The sequence below is a fragment of the Egretta garzetta genome, unplaced genomic scaffold, assembly GCF_000687185.1.
Source record: "Egretta garzetta isolate BGI_Z169 unplaced genomic scaffold, ASM68718v1 scaffold81, whole genome shotgun sequence".
NCBI classification, from domain to species: domain Eukaryota; kingdom Metazoa; phylum Chordata; class Aves; order Pelecaniformes; family Ardeidae; genus Egretta; species Egretta garzetta.
This window is the reverse complement of record NW_009258671.1, coordinates 6,880,011-6,899,643: the sequence shown is the minus strand read 5'-3', so window position 1 is coordinate 6,899,643 and position 19,633 is coordinate 6,880,011. Positions and strand designations below refer to the sequence as shown.

Sequence of the window (19,633 nt, the reverse complement as noted above, 5' to 3'; positions counted from 1 at the left end):
AAGCTGAATGCAAGACTAAAAATAGTCCACCCTGTCCCCTGCAGCATAGGAGATATCTACCTAATACATGTGTGTACTAATCTATAGTTCTGATAATTGGCTATAAGATTATAAAAGTCTATTAAAAACCTCTCCATGGATGGTAACTGTATGGTCAATCTGGAATAATTTCATGGGAACCAGTGGATCTGTATCAAAACCCCCTAATGTATACTGTAGTCTGGAGACTCTCTGATTGTCTTTCCATGGTAGGAAATTCCATACACTGATGGCACTGACTTTATACTGGGTAAGCGAGAGCAGAGCAAGCCCCTGCTATTGTATTCCTTGTGGTGATGAACTCTACAGGCTCATTAGGCAGGTTTGAAGTCCCTGTTTAAAATATACCAGGTGTCTTTTCATTAAGTGGTCACAAGTCACAGAACATTGGAGGAAAGTAGCTTTTCATGTAATAGTTCTATTCATCTCGGTTTCATCTTTCATGCTAAATAACTTATTTTCACGTATTTTCTGCATATGTGAAGCTTGCCTTAGTTCCAGTCTTTTTATGGTAAAACATCTTTGAATAAAAATTAATTTAGTTTGGTAACAAAGTTCTCTGCAAAAAAAAATTTCCCCAAATCATATGCAGGAGCTCCTATTTCCCCATGCTGATATTTGATGCAAAAATGTATTCGCTGTTGTTACCTGGAGCTATCTGTAGTCAGCTCTGTAACCCACTGAATTTCCGATGTGACAGAGGATGAAATTCCCCAGTGTCTGTGATCCAGCAGATGTTTCAGCTGACAGACAGAAATTCGGCAAGTTGTGAGAGCAACCTGAAGAGCCCGTGGGCTGGGCTCCCAGGTATGGCCTGACCACAGGTGATCAGAAGAGAAACCCTCACTGGACAAAGCATGCCACGAGTCACGGGCAGCAGCTGCTGGGCCAAATGTGCCAGCCCTTTGTGCAGCTCAGTGGACACACCGAAGGAGGGAGGGCCAGTGCCTGACAGACAGTGAGGCTGAGTCCTGCCAAGAACCTGTAAAATAGTTTTCTAGTGGCCTGCCAAACTACAAAGAGTGAAGTACAGGTTGAGAGAGAAGGTAAGCCCTTCTGTCACAAACATAAAAAGCATTGTGTGGAACCTGGTTTGGTTTCCTCCCATGTGGTAGAGAAATCATGAGTGTAGACCTGTGCTGGTGCATCCATGAAACCTACCACAGAGCAGTACTGGATGTCCTAGTTTGTGTCTGGTGACAGCTTACCAGTCTGTACGTAGTTCTGCTTCTTTCTCTCAGAATTGTAATGATCATGACATATTGGGAGGCTTAAGCAGCACTTCAGCATCTGCGAATCAAAGGTATTTTTGTAAAGCAGAAAGTCAAAAGTACCAGCACTTAGCAGAAGAAACATCTACTCCTTAACAGAGTCTATTAGACTGTGTTTACGCTGTGACGTGAAAAGGAGATTTGAGGGCAGCGCTGGGAGCCTACATGCCCTCCAGCCACATTGGGGATGGTAAGCTCAGCAGCAGGTTGTGATCAAAATACTGTGCTGTGCCTAAAAAGAAAAAAAAAAAAATAATAATGCTGATGGACTGGAAGGTTTTGCACTTGGGCCCAGGCTAAAGCAGGTCTCCTCTTGAGCATCTTGAGATTGGCCTGCATCTGCATCCGAGAGTGTGGTTGCATCCAATTGATCAGCTTGGTGGCTTAGACCTGAGAAGGAGCTTGGGCTGGAACTAACAGGATTTATGGACTGACAGCACAAGCATACCCTGAAGTGCTGCTGCAGTACAAATAATACATCATGATAATTAATCAGCACAGACAACAGTGAGATAATTATTTAAAATCATTGATATCTCATTCTGTGTTTTTCCCTTAGCTTAGGAATCAGCATTCATGACAGCAAGCTCTCTTATTTTGATTTCCTGAGAGCAATTGATGATGGCAGAGCATCTAAATACCAACAGAGACAAAAGCAGGCTGCACCACCTGCAAGCTTTGCAGCGCTCAGCTTAGAACAGACCCTAATTAAGATAAAAGAAATAGTTGCATCATCTTATGATTTGTTGTACAAGGTAAGTTTCCTGTGGTCACCACATCTTATTTAATCTATATTTTTTTCTGCCTAGCTGGAGACTAACCCAAAGGCTTCAAAACTTTTCTGCTGTTAATTGAGTGCTACCAACAACCTTGGCCTATGTAGAAATAGCACCTTCTGACAACTGCAGACTTTTTAATTGATTGTCTTCTGGTAACTCCACAAAACAAGCATATCAAATCAAGCAGAGGGGTTTTGTGAAGATAAGGATTGGAAAGGAAAAAGCAAATAGCAAATTATCAGGACCCTTCTTCTCTTCCCCAAACTCCTTTTCCTCCTCCAGTTGTCTGTAAATTGTGTCCCAAGCATGTAAATCTCACGTCTTTCAAATAGCTCTGTTGAGTTTCCTAAGCTGAGACTTATTTTATGTCGATGTAATGTGCTACTGCAGGCAGGCATTATGGTTTTATCAGCGTGAGATGAAAGGATCACGTAGCAACTGAGGATACAGACATATGATCAGATGTGAGCACATTATAGTGGCTGTAGAAGTTAGCACCTGTCAGCTGGGGCTCTGCAACTATCTGCATTTATGCTCTTGGCCACTTCTGACTGACACAGACAGATAAGGTACATTAGCTGCTGAGCTGCAAGTTTCCTGGTTTTCCCACCTGTAAAATGAGAACAGTAAAATTAACCACTTCTCTCCAGGATTTTGAAAGCCCTGAATGAAAAAATGCTGTACATTAAGCAGTCTTAAACTGCTGTGTTGGAGCCTGCTGAAATGCAGCAGCCTCTAGACTAAATAATTCTTGATGCCACAGTAAGATTGCTTTCAAGCATGGGAAAGAATAATCAAAAAGACCTTGAAGGAAACATTCCTATCACAAAGAACTGGAGAGCCATCTCATCTGCATCTGCAGTTTCAGGTCCAGTTTAAGCTCATGGCTTTAGAGGCAGGCTTATGCCTGCAAAGATGGTCTCACTACCCCCATATCCCCAGCAATGTGGTCCTCCCACCTGCCTTGTGTCAAAACCAGTCCTTGTCTTCCTGTCCAAGGAGCAGGGTCAGGGAACTTCAACCTGAGAAAAGGCTGATCAGTTGGGCATGGCCATGGGAGAGCTGCTGCCTGCACAAGGGAGGGGAAGGGAACAGCGACGGGGAAGATGATGGGGGTAGAAATTCCCTGTCATCAATGGCTGCATTTCTGAAATCTCAATCTGTGGACTCTGTCCTGCATTAAAAATAACTCGGGCTTCCAACAAAGACATCATTAGTGTTGTCACTGGTGCAAGCACCCAAAAAAGTGTAGTACTATGGGAGAGGCTGTTTCTTTACAGAAATCTCTTTTCAAACAATTTGGAGACTGTTTGTGACATTTGTGAACTTACTAGGGCCATGTTGCCATTTTTGGCCACTATTGAACACGATACTGAAATATTTATATAATCACTTAACATTTTTCATAGTAAGGGAAAAAAAATCCTTCCTGTACTCTGCATTATTGACATAAGACATAGATAGATTCAATAGCACAGGTTACTTTTGGTAAATTTACAATATCTGTCCTCTCATCCCTGTGTGTCTTGGGAACAGAGAAGGTCACAGTTTTGTCTTCTGAGGGTATGATTTGAAAATGACTTTTGGCACAAACAAATTGTCCGTTTAGTCTTTTAGGATACCATTGGGTGGTTAATACAACTTCAGGGACCAAGGAATTTTCTCCACAGAGAGCCAGACTTTGTCCACCATGCTATGGAAAAGCAGAACTTTTTCTCATTTTCCTTACATGAGAAAATAAGGAAGTTCCCAATTTTCTTCTGAGACATTTTTTGAGTAACAGTTGCTGCCACCTATGTGATGAGGGACTCTAATAACATAAGCTTATAACAAAATATTTTGTTAGACGGATCTGAAAGCACAGTTCCTAGAGTCCAGCTAGTGGGGAAAAAAAAAACACCACACCGTCACATCCCATCCATGACAGTTCTACTACTGACTACAGACCTTTGAAGTTTCCTAACAAATAGTTTAAGAGTTCAGGTGGGTTGTCTCTGTCAGTATAATCATTTCCCATTCATTTTCACCATACTTGGTACAATGCATACTATATACTCAATGCTTTGTTTTTCCCATCAGCCTTTCAGTATGTAAGCAAAGATGAAACTTGCATATTAAGAAATTACAGAATCCTCTTTGGTGATCAAAGGATTCCCTTCCAATGTCCTTTGGATATATGGTAGCATTTGTTTTGCCAGTAGACACAGTTCATGTATGTTGAAATACACATTCTTAAACCCATTATTTAGAACAGCTCTAATGCTAAAACAAAAATTGCTGTATTGCACCAACATGCTACAGTGTTAGCAGACTAACGGGACTTTAACCTGAAGTTTTGAAAGGTGCAATATTCATTTACATTTATAATGTCAGTGATTTATGTGTGCGGCATCATAAATAAGGGGCAGAATAAAACAAGAGAACATGGTAAGTTAGTATCAGCCAGGCAGAATGAGAGCGGATATGACCCATGACTTCTCTAGACCTTGGTATTTCTGCCACTCATTTGGATTACTGTCTTGCATGCCTGCTGCTGCAACTGTGCTAAACTTAATCTGTTTCCCCTGGGAAACCTTTGGAAAACTCCCACGAAGAACAGGCTGGGCATTTTGTGCAAGGGAGGATGAGAAGAGAGCAAATAAGCCTTCAAGATGAGTGGGAGCTAATGATGATGAAGGACTATCAAGTCCTTTAGGGAGCAGAAAACAAACGTACCCTGCCAGGGACAAAGGGACAGTCATTTGGGGGGGGACACATGACAAAAGGCAAGTTACATATGCTCAGGTGAGTTTAGTTTAAAATACTTTAATTAAAAATATTTAAGGCAGCCCTTAAATATTTTTGTTTGTTTCCCCTCTTGTCTTAACAACTACCTTTTCTGCAATGTTTGAACACTTGATATAATACCTTTGTGCTTTTACTGTAAGTTGTTGTTTATTTCCATATTCATATTTACATGTGGTACAGAAATACAGGCTATTTTTGGCTTATTTCAACAATTGCATCTCATCTTTAAAAGAAAGGAAAGCTTCAAACTAAGTAAGGTTCTGGGAAATGTGTTTTGTTTCTTCATGTATAAAATACCTGCAAGTAAAAGGCATATGGGTCTCAGGTGTTTCTATGCGAACTGCTAAATGGTTGCTCAAAAAGCCTTCTCTATTGGAATGTCTAGGTTTGCTTAAATAATTTGAATTCTTGCTTCTCAGGCATTTTCTCTATTTGATAAAGAAGACACTGGAGTAATTAAAGCACTGGCATTTCGGCAAGTACTTGACCATTTCTGCTTCAAATTATCAGACAAGCAGTTCGGGCACCTTCTCAAGCACCTTAACCTTTGTGAGGACTTCACAGTAGGCTGGAAAGTTTTCCTGAAAAACATAAACGATCTCACAGAGGTAAGAAGAGCTACCAAGCTATAATATATTTCTTTAAAAGATACAATATGATGTGTTAGAAGTGACTGACTGACTAACTAAGCATGCAAAATTCACGTATCTTTCTGCTGATCTCAGTTGAACTCTGCTGAAGCCCTTGTCTCCTTACAAACTGCTCTCGGAAGTTAAGTCTTGCACTCATGTAGGTTTAGGTCTGTACATGTATGAAGTTGAAAGCATGACCACAGATACAGCCAGATTGCCCCAATGGGGCAACATAGGATGTGGGATATCGAAATATGCCCAATGATCCCTGACCTGTCTAGCTGGACTGGCAGGGGCCGGACAGAAAAATGAGTGGAGTGGGAAGCTCACCAGGTTCTTCATGCCAAACAGTAATAGCAGTGTAGACGCAGCAGGAAGGTCAAACACAGAGATTAGTCAAGAACGGAGAAAATCTTGACTGCAGTCACGGACAGAGTCTTCTGATGCTCTGAATATGCATGTCACAGCAAGTCAAATAAAACTAGATCTGCTGTTTCTCTGTGGCAGAGGTTTGTGTCCACAGTGCCTCACCTGGAGTTGTTCACTTGGTGCAGACTGCAGGAAGAGATCCTTCAGTTCATAATGACATCCTTTTATCAGTGCAGCAATCCTTACCATGTTTGTAAATAACAGGAACATTATCAAAAGCCTGAGTAAAAGAAGTCCCTGTCCTACTTTAATTTCACAGTCCTTCCCTTTCCTCTGGCTTCTCCCCTCTTAGTATGCCTTACCCAGGGGGAAGCGGCTATAAGTAGATCTGAGGGTGCAGGGGTCCAAATGACATTACCTTGCAGCCCATTTCTGGACTTGGCTAAGGATGTGAAAGCTGGTTACTAGCTAGATAAAAAGCAGTTCTAAAAAAAAGTAAGTATTAACTTGCATCTCGTTCTAAGAAGTAACTATGTTTCATTTTCAAAAGTATATGCTTGAAGCACAAATAAAATGAGAAAAATAATAATCATCACCCAATGGAAAACCATATAAAAAGCCTACCACTTTATTGCCATGGCGATAATAGAATGTTGTGCTAAACAAATCCGCATAGAGCTGTATGGTGATTAAATCTAGTGTCATAAAGTAGAAGCTGGAAAACCAGTGAGATCTGTCTCAGCCTCCTCACGTCCCAAGTCCAAGTCTGTCAGGCTTCAAAGAATCTCAGGGCCTCAGCGATTCACGAGAGGAGGAGGAGGCGGAAGGACCACAGGTTTGGACTGAAGGAGGACCCATAAACAGCTCCAAATGCTTGTAATGTGTTGTAGGCTTTTGTAGTGGGTTAGAGACTTTATGTCTGTCAGTTACCAATAGGCATAGCTTTACCAAAGTGCTTATTATAAGAGTAGCTTTATTTAAAATTTTATAAGGTTGCTTAAATGTATTTTATTCTCTGCAAATTTAGCATTAATATTTATAGTAGTGTAACTGTTACTTTGTCCTTAGTGGCAGGACTACATTTAATTATAGTTATTTAAAAAATAGTTGGGGATTTTTAAATATTTATATTTTCAGCTTATTAAAATTAAAATGCAATCTTAACAGAGATAATAGATTACATGGTTCTCAAGTGTAAAACAGTGGAATACTTTGTATAGGTTAGAAAATGCCACATTTCCCCCTTTCCTGCTTTTATGCTGATATAAATTCAGTAAGCTTCAACTGAGTCATACCAGCACAAAGACCAATTGTATGCAATATAACATATCTGTGCAATTATTTTAAGAATGTATTTGTGTGCTGTAACATTGACCCTCCAGCAAGCTTTCGTGTTAACTTTAGAATAGGTAGCTGCTTTTGTTAAGGAAGGTTTTGCTGTAATATCTTCTCATCCTCAAAGTAGGTGCTAAGCCTCCTTAACAACTTGACAGGCTGCACAATTCCTGGGATCAGAATCCGCAAGAGTGTACGTTTGTGGTGGGCTGACCCTGGCTGGGTGCCAGGTGCCCACCAAGCGGCTCTGTCACTGCTCCCCTCAGCTGGACAGGGTCAAGATAAGGACAGGGAGATCACTCACCAGTTTTTATATATATATATATATATATACACACACACACATAGAGAGAGAAATATATATATGTATGCTCCACCATTATGTATATATATCTATATACCTGCTCCACTGATAACCTCCCTGGGCTGCAGGGGCACAGCCTGCCTCACCCTGGGCTGCACCAGGGGCTGCAGGAGAATCTCTGCTCTGGCCCCTGGAGCCCCTCCTGCTGCACCGACCTGGGTGCCTGCAGGGCTGCTCCTCTCACATCCTCTCGCTCCTCTCCTCCAGCTGCTGTTGTGCAGTAACTTTTTCCCCCTCTTAAATGTATTACCCCAGAGGTGCTACCACCATCACTGATGGGCTTGGCCTTGGCCAGCGGCGGGTCCACCTTGGAGGTGGCGTTGGCTCTACTGGAACGGGGGGAAGCTTCTGGCAGCTTCTCACAGAAGCCACCCCTGTGGCCCCCCACTACCAAAACCTGGCCACACAAACCCAATACAGCATTTTAACATGAAGTCTCTTTAACAGTTAGTCCTCCAGGACCCCGAATACTTTCCACCTCAACTTAGCAAAAAAGTAAGCTGCCTCCACATCTTTCAGGAGGTAGTCAGTCCATGACAGGGCTGGGGCCTGCTTTTTTCAATATTGAGCGTTTACCTTGAACACTTTTCTGTGCTGTGTTAGGGGTAGAAGGGATAAATCCATCATTAAAATCTCAAATTAATCCACAAGGGAACATTTTTGAAAAGGCAAAACAAATACAAACCAGGTTCACAGTGCTGGTTCAGCTTCCAGATGCTCTCAAATCTTGTGTTTTCATTTTGGGTTCAACCCAAAATTTCCCACGCCTTTGCAATTTCATCCCACCCTGGGTTCACACGTATTCCTGGGCTCCTGTGCAGGTTCTGAGTGAAGGCTCGTTGTTAAATTATTCACTTCATCCAAACATGCTACAATTTTGGCCTGTAAAGTATATATCTAAATTAATGAGGTATGCAACTCATTCAGGCACGTTAGGAAAACTGATCATTATGCTATACAATTTGATCACTGAAGTATATTAAAAAGTAACAAGTAAAGTATGCAGCTTGATCATTAAAGTATGGAAAATTTACTGAACTAGTAAAGTATGAGCCTGGGATGACTTTTGTCTCAAACAGCACCTCATAAATAAAACCCGCAACCACAAAGGCAAACATTCACAAACCCAAAAGCCATACAGATTTAAGTTGTATTTTTTTCCTTAGAAAACAGCTGAATACAGGGAGATGAAAAAAATCTTGCGGAAATTATTTCTAAATGTTTTATGCATCACGTGGATCTTTTGATGGCTTTGACATATGCTGATAAGCTTTACATTCTGATTAACTCTCTAGAATGCACACTACAGTAGCTGTATATGAGCAGGATACCCACTTAAATACAGCTCTCTAGGGCCATAGGGCTGTACTATACAAAAATAGAATTAAAGAAATGTAAAACTAAGCAATATGATTGCATCTTCATATTCAGATAAGAAAGAACCAAGATTATGGCTCTTAGTTTGGATGTTGCTAATCAACTGCAGAAGAGCTGAGGAAGGAGACAGAGAGGACGTTGTCTTAGGTGGGATGCTATTAACTGCCAGTGGACTCTCTGAAGCTATTTGTAAAAGTCCAGACCCTGGAGCTGAGAATACGCATCAAGAACTTTTCTTGACTGACCTGCCAGTCTTGTGATTAATAAGGCCTGAGTGGAGCTCTTCTGAATTAAAATAAGTGGCTAATGCAGTCCAGCCTAAACAAAGCTGCACTTGGGAATCAGACCCCGCCCCAAAAGAAAATCTACTCACGTGTTCTTCCCCACTCTGAGCTATTTCAGATGTGGAAGGGGGAAAAAATAAAGAACATGTTAAAAGTGATAGTTCAGGGCATGCTGGTCAAATCTAGGACAGCAAGGTGTCCATCCAGAATCAGTACAACTGCACTATAGGGGGGACTATATGGGGAAAGGAGGGATGATGATCAGGGCCAAACAATTTGTTGTTTAGCCTTTCTGGAGCCGAAAGTGCTGAGTGATTTACTGCAAGCTTAGTAAACCTTCACCTGTCAAGTCCAGCAGTGAGTAGAAAGAGAGCAGGTCAGGTTGAGGAGATGACAGAGAGAAGGGGCAGGTCATCACTTGGGCCCATCCAAGGGCAGGAACTGAGATAACAAGGGGATTGCTGACACGTGTGTCTTTCAGCTGACAAAGGGAATTACTGGAGTGAGTAGAAACATATTCAGCAAAGCTTTTTATTAAAAAATGTGATTTCATCTAAAATGGTGAAATTTGGAAATCAGATTCACTTCCAGGACTTCTTTGCAGAAACAATTTCAGAACATTTCGATATCAAATTAGGCTTTTGATTTAGCTTTGTCCTGAACTTCCTGTTTCCACACTAAATTCTCCATTTTTATTTACATTTAGCTTCCTGTTCTGAGTTTCTCTTCAGTCTGTCTCATGTAGCAGAGTGCCTTCTTCAGCAGCTGAGTGCATTTTGCTTTCAGCCAGTTCCATCTAGTAAACCTTGTTTGTTCAGCCTTGATGCTCTTCCTGACAGAGAGAGCATCCTGCTTCTCCTTGGACCAGTACCTTCTTGAAGCCTGGCACTGTGAGAACTGTTCCTCCAGGTACCAGGGCTGAGGTCCAGGACCGGTTTCTGCTGTTCGCTAGTGAAAAGCACAGGTACATCATCACTGCCTCCATCTTTGTTGGGCATGTTGTTGGTGGAGAGTCTACAGAGCTAAAGCCACTTGGTCTCACATCACATTGCTCTCAGTAACAGCTGCTACAACCCCTGCCTGTAAAATGCAAATATACAGCTTCCTTGTGATCTCAGAAACTATTCCTAAATCAACAAAGGGGACAGCACTGACACAGCTTACCAGCTCCACGAACAGAGGGTGGCTGTGATTCCCCAAACACCGATTGGCTTGCAAGTGATGAAACACACAGAGTGCAACTCTACAGTGTATCTGTTACAACCGTATCGTTCCGGAGCTCAAAACACCCATGCAACAGAGAATTGACATCCTCAGTCTTTCCACAACCTTGCTTCCTAAATTCAGTGGTGTTACTAACCCAGCCCTTATGCACTGTGTTCAGGCATGGGGACCTGACATTCAGAATCCATAAGGACCTGCTCCACAGAGGTGGTACTTTTCCCTGTCATGGGTGTGGGAGTTTTACAGGTTTATTCATTACTCACTGTCCCCACCTGTTGAACCTCTGGGCCCTCCTGTTCTGGGCCACTGATTTGATTAGACAACTGACTGTCATCAGGCATGACCCGTCGCACCAGCAGCAGAGATTAGCAGGCCTGCTGTTTATGTCCCTACCCTCAGCCAGCAGCACCACAAACTTTCTCTGTCCTCATGTAGAAGAGCTGTGCTCCAGGGGAATACCCCTACTGGGATACCTACATGTTTGCATCTATTTTCCAGTATTATATATCCGCTTTAGGCTGAGAAACCCTCCCCATGGCTACAGTGTGCTGTCCCTCATTGTGCCAGGATATCTGGTTTGGGATCTTTCCCCATTGACAAGCCTGCCAAAGCTGTATCTCTCTCTCCTTCTCTGTTCTGACTAATGAAGAAAAGGGTTTAATGGAATTTTAAAATGGCAAGTTGTTCCTTGGGATGGAAGCCTTTCTCTCTATATTTACTAAGAGTAGAGGAAAAGGACAAAGGGGTAATGGAAAGTAGGGAACATAGTATTGACCATCAGGCATACTGCTGATGGGCTAGACACTGCTGGGGAGACAGAGGAGCAGGGAAGCCTTGCTGTGGCTCCTGCTTCTTTACCCAGTTCTACCTAGGCTTAATATTTCATAGTTATTTAATACAATATTTTAATTACATTTAGAGGAATGTGGCTTTTTTCTAGACAAGGCAGAGATTGGCATGTGGGCCATCTTTGACTCGCTGTGTCAAATCATTTTGTCAAACTATCGTATACCGTTAGATACTCTAAACACTACCAAGAGTATTTTGTCCTGCAAATGTGATCTCAAAACTTGAATCTGTCTGTTGCAAACAGTTGGTCAAAAAGAAAATGGTACATTACAGAATGACCCTCAATGGAGTTTTCATCTTTTATTTATAATTGGGTTTATTATTGCAAGCTCTTGTTGCACACCAGCTATCAAATCCTCAGCAGGCGTAAATCAGCACTCAGGTTAATGGAGCTAGACTGATCACTGCCAGATGAGGATACAGCTCTGCTTGTAACCCAGGGATGAAATACAAGCTTCTCTGTAGTGCTGAGACTGAGGGCTAGAAGAGGGCTGGCTGGTGAATTACTGGTTATCTGAACGTGAGAAGAAAATACATTTCCACCTCAGTCCACACTCAGGCAACTAACTCTGCTGCTTCCACACATCTTTAGGGAAGAGCATTTATGGAAAACAACTTGAAGATACATGTTGTAAGGGTAAAGGAGGGTCCATGGGCTAAGCACAGAAACCTTTAAAACTGTGTAAACTGTCAAAGGGGTGATTACTTCTGGCAGAGGTCATCCTCACATCCAAAGAGGAAAATGCATCCTTCTTCAGGGGAAGACAAAGCCTTCTTGTGTACGCTGTTTCCCAACACCTGTGCTTTCTGAGCCTCCCCAGAAAAGGAGGAAGGTCAGACTGTGACAGGGCAGGGAACAGGACCAGAGAAATTGTAATTTATCTTGATGTACCGATTTACTTTCTAATTAAGAATTCCTCTTAATAGAAAAATCTTCCAGAAACAGGAAGGAGCTGCAGGAATGGAGCTTCACTGAGCAGGTGTGGGTGGCAGAGCCTTCTTTTATTACTAATCAGCATAGTTATGCCATTTATAGAAAAGGACATGAGGCTGTGCAAGGAACTCTCTAGAGAAGAAAAATACACCCCTGCTTTGAACAGCAAGCGAGCTACATAGGGTGGCCCATAAGAAAAGCCTTGTAATAATGCCTCCACTCTCTTGGTGAAAGCAGGAGGTGAAAGTGGATTTACATGGTCCTCCCAAGGCACTCTCAAATTCTGCCAGGAGGGGCAAGAAAGCCTGTGAAGAGCTGAGCAGGACAGTCAGGTAACTTGGACGTCACAGCTTAAGGTGGCAGCTGGCAGTTGGCCATGGTGCGGGGCAGGTACGGTGGTCTGAGAAGCTACAAAGCAGGAGCGGGCTGCAGAGTCCTGGCCCCTGAGTTCTGAAGTGGTAGACATACAGAGCTTGGTGGGATGAGTGGAGCACATGGCAGCAAGTACCAGAAAATCCCTGAAAGAGAAGTAAGCCCTTTTTCATCCAACAAAAGTTCTTCTATAAACGCTCTTGTAAGCACTGCTCGGACATGCGCTGCACAGCTCTGGGACAGCTTCATTCCTGTTGCTCCCTCTCGAGCTTGAAGTGAGACAGAGCAAACCTAAGAAATGTATCCACCACTGTGTATAAGGTTAGTTTCAAATGGAAAAATGGCACTTACATGTCCAGATGCCCAGGCTAGTCTGAGATTTTAGGCTCCAGCTCCATTATTTCTGCTAAAGGAGATTATTTTAGCAGCAGATGATAGAGTCATAGACATACACTGAATGTACTAACTGCATATGGTAGATGAGTGTAACACAATAAACTGAATAGAAAAGGGTTTCTAGTTTTCAATCAGTAGTTCGCAAAAAGAGAAAGTGATTTATTTTTTTTTGTTGGCTCTCTAACCATTTTAAGACCAAAGTGTGTTAGGTCTTATGAAATAAACAAAAAACTCTTGAAATTAAATATATTAGGAAAGCTTACACTTACAAAATATGTTTCTTTAAAAGGTTGCAGAGCAGCAATACTTTCCCTAAGTCTCTGGATTCATTAGAATAATTAAAAGCAGCGGTGCCACGTTTTTTAGTTGCAGTAATGTCCGGCAGGCAGAAGGTGTGCCCTGCACTGGACCGTGCCCGGCAATTTTCATTTCCTGACTACAGCACGAACCGCTTTCTGCGTCTGCACGCGTGATTCCACTTCTCGTATTTCTTCTCTTAATAATAATGCAGCCATAATGTCTGTCCCACACGTATGTTTTATGTAAAGCATGGTTAATATTGAAAAGTGTTATTTGCATCTGAAGATAGTGGAGTCTTTTCTGATTAGGAGGCAGGTTTCTTGCAGTTCTGTAGGAAACATATTTTCTTTTCCATCCAGTTATAATGATCATGTGAGACGTGACAAGGAAACAGGAGCGCAGGACCAAAAGCCATCTGTTTCTTTTTTGGTATTTCATATTGCATGGAGCAAGAAGGTGGCAAAGCGTATATGCTTAAACATGGGGGTATAAAATATGATAGTAACATTTAACATGCTGTAAAGAAATGTCTTTGAACCAAAACCAGATTTTTTTTTTGTTGTTTTTACCAGGTCCTGTTACCACAGCTGTAGTAAAACTGGCTGCCACTTGTGTTTGTGAAAACTTTGCTTATAAGCTATTTTACATATTTAGTTTAGACAATACAGTGGGTGGAAAGTCGGCTTCCATTCCTGAAAATAAGTCGTTTCTTCTTCAAAATTCTGGTACTGCCTTGTTTTATTACTATTGTTATTCCACATTGTGCCATTCCTGAGACTACTTTTATAAGTGAAACTTGGTTTCATTCTAAAAACTGAAGTTTACTGCTAATTCTGGAAGTCGAACGTAAATGTTGAACAGATTTAATTGATATTTAAGTTTATGAAATGTACCCTTTTGCATGCACAGTTAGACTTTTGGCATTCTCAGATACGTCCATACCAAAGCCTAGCAGTGCTTTACTCTGCAGTTTATTCCAACCAACTGTATTTTGTCCTTTTTGTTTCTGTTTGCCATATGACCCTCTACTGTATTTACCCAAAGTGTGGATTTCCACCCTGCAGACTGCATAATGGGCGTTTAGTTAGCAATAAGCTCCAGTGGTGGATTTTAAAAGCCATACACCAGTGGTGGATTTGAAAGCAACACACTGAAAAAAAAGGGGTTGTGCAATTAACACACTCGTACCCAACCCCTTCTCTGCTTTCCCCTCACACATTCTGTACCTTTGCAGCCTTCAACTGCATCGTTTAGCTGCAGTATCCCTACTGTGGATGACCAGATTAAAAAGTACCGCATAAATGTACCTGGAACTTAGAAAGGAAAGGGAAATAATTGCCCTCTCTTTCATCTCAGGACTGAAGTGCCTTTTCAATCAAAGAGATTTCCACTGCGTGCTAAAGACTATTCAGATGAGAAGAATACGTTGGGATATTTGGGCTAGTTAGCGCTCACTTCCCTTTTTTCTGCATTAACAGAATAGCACTCTTTGTAAGATCACCCCATTTTTTTAGACCTTTGTAAAAGTTTAGGTCAGTCTTGGAGTCCTCTGCTTTTGTTGGCCTGTCACCAGTTGGATCCCATTTATAGAGAGTCTATTTTTCCCTTAACTACTTGCATAGCTCCTTTTCTCTTTTGTGGTGCAAGCCAGAATTCCTGGAAGCAGGTTTTACTGCCTGCGGGATCTCCAAGGCCGCCTTCTCCATGGACATTTCCCTCTTTGGCTGGCTGAATGCCACACTGTGATTTATAATTTATTCAGTGGATCCATTACTGATTCTCTGTGTATGTTTTTTGTCTAGACTGAGGAAGGGCAAAAAGTCATTCCGCCAAAGTCTTCTTGGGAGCTGTCAGAGAGAGGCATCCTCTCACAGATACAAGAAGTAGTGACTGCTGCTTTTAACACAATTGCACAAGAGTTTCAAGATATTGGCTCTTCAAAAGATAACACAGAGGAGTCCTGGGATATAAGTAGCTGATGTTTTCAATGTCTGACTGAAGAACAAGTAAGAAAACTATATTATTTTGTCTTGTTAATCCAAGTGTACAACTGGGTAAATTGGCTGGAGACATGCGTTTGCATACTGTTGTGTATAGGCAAGTAGTTTAAAAATTTGGATGAAATAAAAATGTTTTAAGACTATCATTCCATGAACATTTGTTGCTACATTTGTGGGAGCTTATTTTTTCCCTTGTCTCTGAGTATGGGGTATGAACTATAATAATCATAGGCTTTCTAAAGCAAAGTCACGGAGATGCTATTGCTAATAGCGAAGGTGTGAATTTAAAGCACAGTAGTTCTCTTTCACTAGCTCTTTATCTGTATATTTGCTATTTTAAAAGTTTCTTTTTTCAGTTTTAAGTTAATCCGCTTCCAGCTGATGGGGAAAAAAACCTTCTCAGCATGGAATAAAAAGTACTTCCATGGGGAGCTAATGCAAATTCCTTTTTCTCAGCAGCTATTTTGTCCTATCCCTGTTGGACAAAGAAAGGGGCAAGCATTTGACATTTTCCGGCCACCTCTCAGCTACTTTTCTGGGTTAAAGATTCCCCCAGATTAGCGTCAGTAGAGTTTATGTAACCTTGAATTTAGCTTGAGTGACTGAAGCCATGGCATGAATCTGGCAGTACAAACCATCTGATTAGCCCAGTGCTAATCTCAGGGGAACCTGAGAGGCCGGTCTTTCGTAAGATTCTGCTTCTGCTGAACTTTAAATGAAAAAAAGCATTTTTTATCTTTGCTAATGCTGGTTCAATGATTTGTTGCTACATTTGTGGGAGCTTATTTTTTCCCTTGTCTCTGAGTATGGGGTATGAACTATAATAATCATAGGCTTTCTAAAGCAAAGTCACGGAGATGCTATTGCTAATAGCGAAGGTGTGAATTTAAAGCACAGTAGTTCTCTTTCACTAGCTCTTTATCTGTATATTTGCTATTTTAAAAGTTTCTTTTTTCAGTTTTAAGTTAATCCGCTTCCAGCTGATGGGGAAAAAAACCTTCTCAGCATGGAATAAAAAGTACTTCCATGGGGAGCTAATGCAAATTCCTTTTTCTCAGCAGCTATTTTGTCCTATCCCTGTTGGACAAAGAAAGGGGCAAGCATTTGACATTTTCCGGCCACCTCTCAGCTACTTTTCTGGGTTAAAGATTCCCCCAGATTAGCGTCAGTAGAGTTTATGTAACCTTGAATTTAGCTTGAGTGACTGAAGCCATGGCATGAATCTGGCAGTACAAACCATCTGATTAGCCCAGTGCTAATCTCAGGGGAACCTGAGAGGCCGGTCTTTCGTAAGATTCTGCTTCTGCTGAACTTTAAATGAAAAAAAGCATTTTTTATCTTTGCTAATGCTGGTTCAATGTGTCTTTTCCTAGTCCAAATACTAGGTGAGTAATAAAACAGAGGGAACCTTGACTAAAAGATTTCAGATTTTACTTAACAGCACTCTAACCTTCATGCTCACGATTGCATCAATGCCATTTGGCAGCAAACTGAAAGACAAGACACAGAGCCTCCAAATGCATAGACATATCTGCACTACCGAAACTTATTTTGGTACTTTGCTCATTCATACATAGCCTCTGATTTCTTGGCCCTGTACATCCCACCAATATTTTTTACTATATGTTGCAGATGGGAGTAGGGCCTGCTTGTAATTACAGCAAAGATAGATAGTACACAGTCTGCCATGTTATCAGGTGCTGCGATGCGTGTGTAAAGTTGCAAATGAAAGCACTGAAAAAAATCAACATATTTTCCACTTCCCCCTTGAAAATAGCAGAAAGAAACCCAAATGGCCTGCTCTATTCCTAGTAGTCATACGTCTGGTGAGGTACCAAGTGCAAGTGCCAGAACTGAACCTGGAGCCTCAACACCAGGTGAAAGGAAAAGTGAAAATGTGGTGATACTCTTTCCTCACCCCCATGAACCGCTGAACAGAAACGCCAGGGTGAGCTCACAGCTGAGCCCCGGCTGAGGCAGGAGAACACACACCTTCCTGAGCTGTGAATAATCTCTTCTTTTTTTCTTTTTTTGGAAGCAGTAAGGCAAGCATCTCCAGCTGAAGAGTCCTCCAGACTGGATCCTGTCTACTTTACACTCAAGAAGAAGCGAAGGGACACAGGAGCTATTTTATACTTAAAAGAACCTCAGACAAGTGAAGAAAAAAAATTTGATAGAAACTGTCATCCATAATAGCAACAAGAAGCAGGCCTGAGGAGCCTCATTTATATAAGCAGCAGCCTCTGTGTGAGTGAGACTCAAGCCCTGTATCTCCAGAGATATTTTGATTTTGACAGGCCTCTCAAAGATATGCCTACGTATATCTATATGAAGATGCCCCAGGAGAGCCTTCCAATCTGGGTACTGGGTTTGCCACTGCTAATCCAAACCCCTGTCGTTCAGGCTGTTGTCACTGCTCAAAGTTGCCACAGAAGTGTTACTAATAGTCACAGTCTGGATGACTTCACAGAAAATGTTGTCTTTTATCCTTTTCTGGATGATGGCCACTTACTGTTTGTTATTAGCAAGGCTCAGCTGGAATCTGTATCAAGTAGTGGATGAAGAATTTCCTCCTGAAGTTTGGCTTCTTGGTCTTCGGAATTTCTGATGCTGTGACCTTTTTCATAAAAGGCTAAGGATGGTAAATGTGCTGCAAGCAAGGTGTTGATTAATACCTTGCTGACTGACATCCCCCTTTTTATCATGGGCACTTTTCTTCTCTCTACTTGAACTCCCTTGACTTGCTTGAACTATCCTCAATCCCCCAAACGGCTAAACTTTGTTGGATATTGAAACAGTTTCTATCTATAGCTAACCCAGCTCATCGGGGTATTGTTCTATTTAATTGAAGTTTGTAATACACTTTGAGATCCTCGTATGAAGTGTGAAGTATAATCACAAGCGCAAAATAGAATTGTTTATAATTCATAATGTGGTGGCAGCCCATTGGTTTCCCCCAATGGGGGAAAGTTGAAAGGAAATTCAAAATGTATCCTTTGCCCTTTGAAGTTTGACTGCAACTTGGCACATGCATCAAAGAGGTGACTAGTTTCCTTTAGGGTTTAAGTCTCTGCCGAAAAAGATCAAATCAAAAGCAATCTGAGGTTCCCAATTAGGTTTATATTAAAAATCAATAATGAAGACCCTAGAAAGACATACCGATGACTCTTGAAACACTTGCAAAATGAGTGCAGCTCCTTTAAGGGCAGGCTGTGATAATCCTTGCTTTGATTAGTAGCTTATATCATGAGTAGTCCCATTTAATTCAGTGCAGCTACTTACTGAATAAAGTGCTGTTTGGTGGGAAATCAGCCCAGCCTTGTCCTTATGATTCCATACGTAGCCCAGAGGGTGGGCTACTTGCCCTGTGTCGGACCAAGCAGCCACATGGACCTCCATGGGCAGCAGAAGCAAAGGTATCAGCAGCTGCACCCAGGTCTTCTGTAGGCTGGCCGTACTGTAGAGGTACAGTTCCTGGCCATACATCGTGACTATATGTGAATCTAAAGGCTGTAAAGATTTCCTGCTATGTTCTTTCGTGCCGATTCATTTTTGCCCTCAGGGTGAAATAATTTGTTGATGCAAATACAATAACTGAGGAACCTTAATGGCCTCCTGAGATGGCAGTATAACTTAGGTGCACCTGATAGCATGAGAAATTCGCCTCAACGGTACTTAGCCAGGATACGAGTGCACCATGTATTTGATTTACATCTCATGTTAAAGCGTTATTCTTCTATACTGCAGCTCAATCACTGTGTCTAATCACAGGGTTTAGTACTTCAAACAGCACACTAAGGGCCCAATTCAATTAAAAAATGTCCTGCAGAAATCCTTTTTTCATTGTTTCCCAGCCTTGTGCAGGCTTCTGCAGAGAAGCTGTGATTTTTTTAATAAGATGGGCCCTAGGATTCCTTCTGTTCCAAGGCATTCTCTCCCTTCCTTTTCGAGATGTTTTGTCGTATCCTTACTACATAAGGGGATTCTGTTGTTGTAAAACTAGCATTTACAAAAGTCATCTTTTGCTTCTTCCTTAGTTTGAAAATTTTCTCAACACAGTGGATGTCAGCACTGGTGGACAGTTGAAGTATCAGGACTTGTTGAAGAACTTCAGCTCAGAACTTGTAACGATGCCATCGAGCACTCCCAATGCAACTTGTTCTGCAGCTTTGACCAAGCCAGCTACCTGCACTGTGCAGAGGCAACTTGTGTCTTCTCAGCCTCAACGTCCCAAGACATCGTCTTCTCTAGTAGGGCAAAAGAGTGTAAGTGTAATTGTTTTATGAATTGTCTGGATTTTCATTTCTGTGCACAGGCTAAA

General features: G+C 41.7%; 1 protein-coding gene across 1 annotated transcript in view; it reads left to right on the top strand.

Moving 5' to 3' along the window:
• EFCAB6 (EF-hand calcium binding domain 6) overlaps nucleotides 1–19,633 on the top strand; it is a 105,284-nt gene that overhangs the window by 77,382 nt on the left and 8,269 nt on the right. The window contains 4 exon segments of the mRNA XM_035888510.1: nucleotides 1,870–2,065; nucleotides 5,296–5,484; nucleotides 15,115–15,283; nucleotides 19,372–19,577. Of these exon segments, the coding sequence (XP_035744403.1) occupies nucleotides 1,870–2,065; nucleotides 5,296–5,484; nucleotides 15,115–15,283; nucleotides 19,372–19,577 (760 nt within the window).